The 11,129-nt window shown below is 36.4% G+C and overlaps 1 protein-coding gene across 1 annotated transcript; it reads left to right on the forward strand.

Annotated features, from left to right (window-relative positions):
* Window positions 1-8,161: 8,161 nt before the first annotated feature.
* Window positions 8,162-9,165, forward strand: LOC143592065 (uncharacterized). Its single transcript, XM_077072078.1, has 2 exons — window positions 8,162-8,168; window positions 8,264-9,165. Exons 1-2 carry the CDS (start codon window positions 8,162-8,164, stop codon window positions 9,163-9,165), a joined length of 909 nt encoding a protein of 302 aa, XP_076928193.1.
* Window positions 9,166-11,129: the final 1,964 nt, after the last annotated feature.

The following is an 11,129-nucleotide window of genomic DNA, read 5'->3' on the forward strand; positions in this document are numbered from 1 at the left end:
AATCAGACTGGAACAATAAACAACTGCTTGTATTCTTGCTTCATTTCACAAATTAAACCCAGGTCGAATGACATGGCTCTGCAAGAACCAAGCTGGGTTGACGCCATGTACGAGGAACTAAATCAGTTTGAAAAACTCAAGGTCTATAAGTTGGTGGAGTTACCCACTAGTAAGAAGTCGTTAGATACAAGATGGGTTTTTCGCAATAAGCAGAATGATGGGTCATTGTTCAAAACAAGGCAAGGCTTGTGGTTCGTGGTTTTCGTTAGGTGGAGGGTTTAGACTATACTGAGGTGTATGCTCCAGTGGCTCGTCTTGAGGCCATTCAGATCTTCTTGGCATATGCATCGTACATGGGTTTCACGATTTATCAGATGGATGTCAAGACAGCATTTCTATATGGTGAGGTGAAGGAAGAAATTTACGTGGATCAGCCACCGGTTTTGTGGACTCCAAGCATCCGTCGTATGTCTATAAGTTGGATAAGGCTCTCTACGGCCTTCATCAGGCTCCTCGAGCATGGTATGCGACGTTGACTGCTCATCTGTTACAGCACGGGTATAAGCGTGGAACCATTGATTAGACGCTGTTTATAAAGACTGTTGGAAAGGATCTGATCTTGGTTCAGATTTACGTGGATGACATCATCTTCGGTACTACCAGCACTGTTCTATGTTCTGAGTTTGAAGAAGTGATGAAGAAAAGGTTTGAAATGAGCTCATTGAGGGAGATGACAATGTTTCTGGGTCTGCAGGTTCGTCAAAGCTCGATAGCCATTTTGCTACATCAAGGGAAATATGTCGAGGATATGTTGGCAAAATTCGAGTTTCATGACTCCAAAAGTGTGGTGACTCCTATGGCGGAAAGACCTCTGCTATCTTCTGATTCGGATGGGAAACCCGTAGATCAGACGTACTATCGATCGATGATCGGGTCCCTAATGTATCTTATTGCTAGTCGTCCTGACTCATGTTTGCAGTCTGCCAGTGTGCCCGTTTCCAGGCCAATCCTAAACTCACTCATTTAATTGTTGTTAAACAAATTTTTAGATATCTGAAAGGGCAACCGAAGCTTGGTCTTTGGTATCCCAAAAATTCAAAATTTGATCTGTCTGCATTTGCTGACAGCAATTATGGAGGTGATGACATTGACAAGAAATCGACGTCTGCTGGATGCCAGTTTTTGGGGGATCGGCTCATCTCGTGGCAATGCAAGAAACAACAAACGTTGTCCACAAGCACTGCTGAGGCTGAATATGTTGCTGCTTCTGCCTGCTGTTCTCAGGTCATATGGATGCAACATCAATTGCTGGACTTCGGTTTGGAATTTCTTGACACTACTATTTTTTGTGATAATGATGCTACGATTGCCATTGTGAAAAACCCGGTGCAACATTCTAAAACCAAGCACATCGATATCAAAATTCATTTTATCCGTGACTGTTACAACCGGAAGCTAATTCATCTTGAACAAGTCCACACTAATAATAATGTGGGAGACCTATTTACGAAACCGGTCGGAAGAGCCAGATTCAATGTGCTTGTAGGGTTTTCTTAAGATGTTACGTTTGAAGACTGAGTATATTTGAGATTAAATTTGTACATAAATATTTTTAAGGCTAAGTTTGTACAAATTTAGAGGGAGAAAAACACAAAAAAAAATTATGCTTTGTTTTGTTGCTTAAAATACATCGGTTACTCAAGTTCAACGGACATATCTCATTTTTTTGGTCCCGTAATCAACTCTTGAATCACGGAATAGCCATTAACCTTAGAACTAAAAGTGACCGAGGTAACTGAACTTAAAAATTCTATCTATCTTGATTTCTTCACTGAAAATTATGTCGGTCACCTAGGTTTGAGGAACATATACTCCTATATGTTTGGTCCTATCGTCTACTTGTAGACACATGGGATATATGGCCATTTACCTGAAAACTCATGGAGACTGGGTGATTAAATTTAAATTTTTCTTTCTGGGTTATAATTTGGGAAGTGATATTAATATTCAGCTAAAGCTTATTAGAAGCTTAAAATATTTTCAAATGAAAATTGATCCAACCTTTGAAAAAATGATAGATAAAATTGATTCAGCATGCCTAACATGTGAAGTTATTAAGTTAAAAAGGCTTTTGATAAGTCATTGATGTGTATGGTAGCTTTCTATGATAAGTAAAAGTTTGAAGTGATATAAACTAAATCTGCTAAACTTTTTGTGAGAGTCATTTTGAAGATGTGTGCATGTTCCTAGAAACATCTCTCCGAATGATAGACAGAAAAGTAATTACCCAGACATACACGAGCCTGTTAGTGTCTTGATCGCAAAAATATTATTTAAAGAAAAAAAAATAAATTAAAAATTATTTGTATCATTTTTATATAAAGGCTTAAAGGGACACCTGAGAACTACAGGGGGTGGGGCATACAAGTAAGTCCTAAACACCCTGAATGTAAGGCTTGTAAGTCCGGATTGCATGTAAGTCCAACGTTCACCTTAAAGCCTAAAATTCATTTTGTATAGAGAAAAATCTTTTATCAAGCACTAGGGCTTGGAGTCAAATTGGGGGTGATCTGGGGAAAGCCAAATACGCTTTGAGAAGAGATAAGGGGCATCATGGGTCCCATAAGTGATGTCCATAATAGTTTTATGCCCTAATTGAATCTAATCATATCACTGGCACAATGAAAATCATGCTAAGTTTCTAAATACATGCCATCAACCTTTTCACTATGTCAAAATAACGCTGAAAATGGATCATTGTGAAAGTATCTTAATCAATATGATTTCATGTTCGGATCTTTCTTAAAAGGGTTGCATGTTTTTAAACAGCTGAAATTTGATCCAAATATAGTTAAATATTCTGAAGGCTGGATAGATAAATAAATTTTGTTTTAGTTTAGTTTTATTTTGTTTTCAATTTTTATTCTATTTACCTCATATTTACTCATGTCGAAACAGATGTCTTTAAGAAAATCAATTTTCAATCGGGATTTATTTTTTTTTTAAATGAGTGGGCCAATCCTTTGGCCCAACAGGTGTTTTGGTTCTCGGCCTAGTTAGATTAGCCCAAAGATTCTCTCTGAGATGAGTTCTCGGCTCATGATAACTGTTCTCGGTCTCTACATGTTCGCGGTCCATATGTGTTTTCGGCACAAATGGAGGCGTCTTGGAAGTTTAAAAGTCACTCATTACACTCTATTAATCGTTCTTGATATTTGCAACTTCCAATATCTTCCAAAATCTTCTTAAAGTATAACCATCAAATCCTTCATCTACTCGCCGCCATCAATCCTTTCTTGTCCCCTCATGTTTCCAAATGGATTCCTTTAAAAAGTAAGGAAATGTAATCAAAATGTTTCCATAATCAACATGGTTGACGGATTTGCGACGATGTTTGATTGAAATATTAGATGCATTCGGTTCATGAGTTTGGTAAGTTGATTTGATTTATCTTGAAGTTATTAAACGCTGTTTTAGTCATCATTTATAGGTACAGGTTTGGTCATCTATGGTGATTGGTGATATGGGGATGACGATGAATAGTGTTCTCAGGTTTTCGGTATGGACTGACCAGATTCTCCTGATCAACCAGAGAGATCTTCGAATTAAAGATATTTTGAGGGGTTCTCGGTCAAGCCGTGACCGAGGATTCGTTGGTTCTACCGAAGATACATCGTATTTGACGCTTCTAAGTCAATCAAGCCTAATATTTGTTGCTGCTTCCATTAACAAAAGTCATGTCTATCTACTTATGTTGGGGAGTAGCATGACCTGTGCTGGATTACTGGTCAGGGTCATCTTTGCCGGAATAAAGGCACTAAATAAGACACTCAACTTCCAAGTGTCTTTTTAGAAGCCATAATATATACGCCGGAAGGAAGAAATGAAGATATATAAGCATGTTAAACGTTTTCGGTTGGCATTTTTTAGAAAGGCTAAAGTCAAGCAATAAACCAAGGGTGAGAATGTTGGGTCGTATTTTGTGGTTTATGCTTGTAGTTTTGGGCTTAGTCTTGGCTAGTTTGGGCCTTTGTTTGTATACCAAGATCTGTTGATCTCGGTGGGCTTTTAGTTGGTTTGGGCTTAGTTAGTTATATATATAGAACATATGTTAACGGTTTAGGGTTGTTCGTTCATTATCATTTAACCGTGTAAGTTGTTAAGGGCTTAAGCACCCGACGTATAATATACGTGTGTTTTGAAGTTTCTTCGTTGTTTAGCTTGTGTTTTTGGTTTCTTTATTGAATCGGCTTGGTGATTAGTTTCCACCGAATCATCGAGCATATTGATATCACATTGAAAGATCTGTCACGGGACTTACAAGAGTTGGTGAAAACGTGTAGATATCGGAAGCCAGAGACTTTGAAGATAATTCCTGTTTATCCTATGGAACAACACTTTCACGTATATTTTTGATGGTGGTATTATGATAGTAAGCGTGGAGAAGCAGTTATTCTGTTAAATGCGGAAGGTGAATGGGATGTGATTGACGTGATGGATCCTATGTGGTTAGTTAATTGTTCTAAGAAAGACATCAAGGTGTTGTTTATTCACAAGATCCAGATTGGTAGTGAAAAGGAGGTTGATCAGGTGTTGCGGTACCACAGAGTGATTAAGGTATGCCATGCTTATAAGATTCATTAAGATCATGTGTGGAAAAGCAAATGAAGAAAGATGGGAGAAAACGAAGAAATGAATGATAAAGAGCAAGAGAAAGAGATTAAAGAAAGGATGGATCATGCATCAAGGTCAACATACCAGTACAAACCAACTGGTATATCTATTCCTACAAATCAGGAGGGCTCGAAGAGACGATCGTGGGAAGCTATGAGAGAAGAGTATGGGGAGACTGTTTTTTGGCATAAAGGAATGAAGACTGGAAGACCTAGATCTAGCAATATCCGAGGGGGAATTTGTTGGAGCATAACGTCTATCGCTAGGGTCTTGTATTGGTTTTTGATGTATTAATTGTCATATTTTGTAAAATGTATGAAGTCCGGCGCATAAGTCCTGTGGACTGCATAAATTATGCGGCGCATAACTTATGCGCCGCATAACCATATGAGCCCATAGGTTGATCATCCATGTCTATAAATAGCTTCATACATATGCGCTGATGGGTAGACTTTTGGAGAGTTAAAGAGAAAGTGATCTTGTGTGAGATTCAGAGCATTGATATTGTCATATTATTTTGTACCTATCCTTGAAGTTAATGAAATGAAATGTTAAAGTTACTTGTGTGTTTTCTACCTTGATGGATTCCGCACTTTAAGGTCAAAGCCAATAACGCATTATCGATCCTACGTACGTACACGTCAGCATCACACCCTTTTAGCCTTTTAGTGTCTTCTGATTTTTCCATCTGTTGTTTGTTGTAAGCACTTTGAAAGCAATCTTTTTATTCTTTATTATTTAATGTCAAGAACTACTATTTTAGATTAGTTCTTTTGTTTATGGCTTATTAGTCCTTTCCAGATTCAGTAGTATGAGTCTATACGCATGGTAAGAATAGTGTATACAACTTGACGAACATTGATCAACCGTATGGGTTTGAGATTTCATGCATATGGCCTAGGATCTCAGGCGTATGATCATTATAAATGATTATGGGCGTATAAACCTGGATCTTAGGCGTATGGCGAAGAAAGTCAGGCGTATCAGCCTTAGCGTCTAATTAAATCATCTAATCATCATCAAAACTTGTTTAAACACAAAATTGATCATCCATACGTTTCTCTCCACACTAGAAATCAAATCCTTGAATAAATTAGATCTTGATTAGTTTGTTAAATCTTCTAATGGATCAAATACTAGTCTGAACCTCAACGAACACTAGAAGCACCATAATTCATTGTTCTAACGTCAAATTGAAAGTAATTATCTATTCATGTTAATAAAAAACAACTAGAATCAGATGCCTAAGCTTGGATACCACTTATAAAGCTTAATTCGATTCAATCTTATGATATCTAGTCTCCGATTTATCTATTCATGTTAATAAAAAAACAACTAGAATCAGATGCCTAAGCTTGGATACCACTTATAAAGCTTAATTCGATTCAATCTTATGATATCTAGTCTCGATTACTTGCAAAATCCGTAATCAAGTGTGTTCAACGTGTTAAATGTTCAATTGATGCTAAAATATGCTTCATTATGATGTGTGAAATCTGTGTTTGTGCACTGGATAGAAACTGGTAGCATAACATTTCTTGATTTGATCAAATGTGCAAAAGTTATGTTATGCATGTAAGTTAAGGGTTTATATAGACCCCTCATGCGCATGAAAGCCCATGTGCATGGGCAGGGACGGATTTATACACATGAGTACCGGGTCAAGCGAACCAGGTGTTTTTCGAACCGTAGTGGAGCATTTAATAGCGACTTTTTTAGCGAACCATGTGTTTTCTGGGCTGAACCATATATATAATTTGTTTCAAATATATACATAAAACATATACTGGCTTAGTGGCAAGGCGTGCATTGTGTTTGAGTGCAGACCGGGTTCGAGTCTCACACAACCTTATTTTTTTTTGCCTTTTTCTTTTGTGCTCTATTACCTTTATACACCTTTCTTAAAAACCCTAAACACCCCCAATTTCCCTCCCTGCTCCACCTCTACCGCTTCTGCGTAGAGAAAGAAAGAAGAAGGTGCTATTAAAACTCAAAACAAAATATAAACAATAGATCCACCATTGGGAACTTTTGTCGAGCACCTTAAATGCACTGCAAACCTTACATAAGACCCGCTGCGCTGCCTGGTGCCAGATCAGACGGTCAACATTGACACATTGTGCACGAGAACTCTTCGATTTCTACTTACCAGAAACTCGCCGTCGCCGATACCCTCCGCGTTCAGGTGCGTTCCCGCCCCTTTTGTAGTTCGTTAGTTAACCCTGAGAAAAATTGATGTGGGTAATTGTCAAATTCCAGATTTTTTTGATGCAAAATTTCCACCATGAATCTTATACTATTTTTCACTAGTTGTCGATTTTTCATTATAATTCAGAGGTTCAATACAATTTCAAAACCTACTAGAATAAGACTTTTTGATGATTGAGTGTTCAAAAAAGATGTTAGTTTTTTAGGGCTTTGAATTTTATTTTTGCTTTTACAGAACTTAAATTTGATAGATTATGGACCGTTTTTTATCGAGAAGGCCACGAGACCCTTCACCATCTAGTAGTAATAATCTGGCAAGAGTCGAATTGGATGATCTTCCATGGGATCCTTCAGATCGAAAGCCGATTTCATCATATCATCCTAATCAAAAAGATGAAATTAGAAGAACATATTTCTAAGAGGGCCATGTCAACCTATTGGGCATAATTTTCCGCAACGAGATTTTAGTGGTTGCTTAAGAAAATTTCGTCCCGAGTGGTTTAAGACACATGAAAATTGGTTGGAGTATAGTGTTAAAACGGATAAAGCATATTGCTTGTTTTGTTATTTGTTTCCAGAAACTGGTCAAAAAGATGCGTTTGTGACCGATGGATTTGGTAATTGGAGCCATTCTGATAGAATATCCTCACATGTTGGTGGTATTAGAAGCCTTCACAACAAAGCACGTAAAAAAGGTGAGGACTTACTTAAACAAGAACAATGCCATACATGTTGTCTTTGACAAACAAACTAATAAACAAAAAAGGGACTATAGACTCCGTTTGAGTACCTCAGTTAGACTTGCAAAAGGTTTGTTGAATGGTGGATTACCTTTTCGTGGTGATGATGAATCTGAAAGTTCACTCTATAGAGGACATTTTATAGAGTTTTTGAAATTGTTGGGAGAAATAAATGAAGATATTGCTAAGGTTATATTAAGTAACGCTCCGGGGAGATGCCAAATGATCGCTCCATCCATCCAAAAAGAGATTTGCAATTGTTTTGCACAAGAAGTATTAAAAAAGATATTCAATGAACTTGGTGATGATGTTTTTGCAATATTGGTTGACGAATCGAGAGATATTTCTAAAAAGGAACAAATGGCCATAGTTTTAAGATACGTTGATCAATTTGGAATTGTAAAAGAACGATTCATTGGCCTTGTCCATGTCAAGGAAACAACCGCGTCGTCTCTTAAATTGCAATTGATGATTTATTTGCTCGTTACAACTTGAGTTTGCGGAAGGTTAGAGGCCAAGGATATGACGGTGCAAGCAACATGTCCGGTGAGTTTAATGGATTTAAAGCTTTGATTTGAAAGAAAATTCTTCGGCATATTTTATTCATTGTTTTGCTCATCAACTTCAACTTGTTGTTGTAGCTCTTGCGACAAAGCATCATGACATCTATAAGTTTTTTGATGAAGTGTCGGATTTAACGAATGTTGTTGGTGCTTCTTGCAAACGAGTAGATTTGATTAGAGAAAGTCAAAGAGAGAGATTACATTTGAATCCGGAAATTGAAACAGGGCGTGGAAAAAGTCAAGAATTGTCACTTGCGAGAGCTGGAGATACACGTTGGAGTTCTCATGAAAAAACTCTTTTGCGTTTGCTTGCTTTATATCCTACCGTTATTGATGTGCTCGAGTACATAGAAAATTGGGGAGAGATACGTGCTCAGAAAAGTCAAGCACATGGCCTTCATGTATACATGAAATCTTTTAATTTTGTATTTTATCTACATTTGATGAAGTACATCTTGGGAGTTACAAACACATTGTCTCAAGCTCTTCAGAGAAAGGATCAAGACATCATGAATGCAGTTGAGCTGGTTAGATCAACCAAAAAAGCTCTTGAAAACTATCGACTTGAAGGTTTTGACTCTCTTTTAAAGATGTTACATCTTTTTGTGACAAATATGAGATTGAAGTTGTTAACATGGAAGATGAGTATGTTGAGCCCAAAAAACCGAAGAAGAAAAACAAACATCACTAATCGTCACCATTATGTGGTTAATAATTTCAATACGGTTCTCGATATGCAAATTCAAGAGCTTGGAAATCGTTTTAATGAGGTAACCACGGATTTGCTTAGCTTTATGAGTTCTTTGAGCCCGTGTCGTGATTTTCGCGCCTTTCATAAGCTAAACTTGCTAAAGTTGGCCGAGATGTATCCGTATGATTTTAGTTTTGATGAAAGAGACAAACTCATGTTTGAACTTGGCCACTACATTGCTAATGTGAAAGAAGATTCGAGGTTTGACAATCTTAAAGGGGGTAAGTGATCTTGCAAAAATGATGGTGGAAACAAGAAAACACATTGATTATCCGTTGGTTTATCGTTTAATAAAATTGTCACTAGTTCTACCGGTTGCAACGGCTAGTGTTAAAAGAAGTTTTTCTTCAATGAAGCATGTGAAGACGGGAACTACGTAATAGGATGGGTGACGGGTACATGAATGATTCTTGCATTTGCCTACATTGAAAGAGAGTTTTTACTACAAGTTTCGATCGAAGATGTAATGCAACGCTTTCAAAAGATGAAAACTCGTAAAGAACAACTATAAGGTTAGTTTTTTTTTTATTTCGAAAGATTATCGTTTTTAAGTCCCGTGTTTTTTTAGTTTCTAATGATGATGTTTTTTAGTTATTATATCGTTTTTTATTATATGATTAATCTTACTTGACCCGAACCGTTAAAACCAATCCGAATCGTCAACCGACCCAATTTTTTTATACGCGTTCTTATATATTTAGAGCATCTTAAAATAGCGAACCAGATAAAAAAAAAAATCTAAATCCGTCACTGTGCATGGGTTATGCACGTGATTGCCCATAACGCCTTCAAGTTAGACGTATAAGGCTTGTACAATACATATACTACATTTTTAGACCTATACATTTAATCTACCAGCCCTACCTACCTATACACGACAAGGAACTGATAAAATGCACTAATACATACATACATATATACATATATATATATATATATATATATATATATAATATTATATACCAGAGACAGGAAAATTAAGACGCTTCACATTATGAGATTTACAAGCAATATTGCACATGGTATAACCTTGAATATGGGCAAAAGAGTCTTTGTCATATTAAACACCTTTGTAAATTTAAAGAATAGTTAGAATTATGACCCTTAATCTTTTACCAATATATTATTTTTTTAACCCAACTCCGCCATGGTTTTTAAATGTTGATAACTTTTTCCTATGTTAATATTTTTTTTAAATAATGCACCATAAAAATGAGCATATATTAATCTTTAATTTGAGTAAGATATTTTTTGTAGTTTTTTTCAATTAAAAAGTATAGCATTTTATGTAGGGATGTTTGCGGTCTGGTTTTTATGGTTGTAAATTAAACCGTGAGCCAGATAGTAGTAACGGTTTTTGCCTTCAAAAACCAAAGTAGAGCCTTCGAAAATTGAAAACGAACGGCAAAAAAAAAAAGAGAAAAAATCACGGTGAAATCAAACCGATGACGGTTTTATGATTTCAAACCAAAATGAACACCTATAAAACTTATTGCGTGATTACCAAGAACTACGTTTCCCACTACATGACGCGAGCACCCGTCTAATATACTATATATATATATATATATATATATATATAAAGAGAGAGAGAGAGAGATAAAGGATCCATATAATAATCTCTTATGTATATTATGTACACGTACACCTTACACCTTGATTCAAAAAACATGCGATGGAAAATTCGAAAATTATTTCAATTCATTTCCATCCTAATTAACTGTTACGACAATTCAACCATCGTCACCGATGCCATTGCAGGATACCACTTCAATTGAGTTGAAAATTGGGAAGTTTATTTCAATTGATAAAAGTTTAAATACGTTCCATATTTGTTCATATGATGGAATTGATGATCAAATCGATGGTCGATTGATGAATTTTTGATGATTACGATATTATATGAATTAATTTCAATATTCAATTTCATGTTACATAGAGTTTAATTTCAGATTTAAGCTTCTAAACGTTTAAAGGTTTGTTCAGGGTGTTTAAATTTTTGTTCTGAACTTCTTAGTTTTTGTTTAGAACTTCTTAGTTTTTTGTTCTGAATTTTTTAGATTTTAACACCTCGCTGGCGACAAACTATCCCCGCCCCCGCCCCCGCCCCCGCCCCTAATCGCCCAAATATCGCCCCCGAGGCGGTGTTTGCGCCTCTTCTCGCCCCTAATCGCTTCCAATCCACGCCCATTA

The sequence above is a fragment of the Bidens hawaiensis genome, unplaced genomic scaffold, assembly GCF_021521415.1.
Source record: "Bidens hawaiensis isolate Kalapana, Puna unplaced genomic scaffold, B.hawaiensis_p1.1 tig00040459_1, whole genome shotgun sequence".
NCBI classification, from domain to species: domain Eukaryota; kingdom Viridiplantae; phylum Streptophyta; class Magnoliopsida; order Asterales; family Asteraceae; genus Bidens; species Bidens hawaiensis.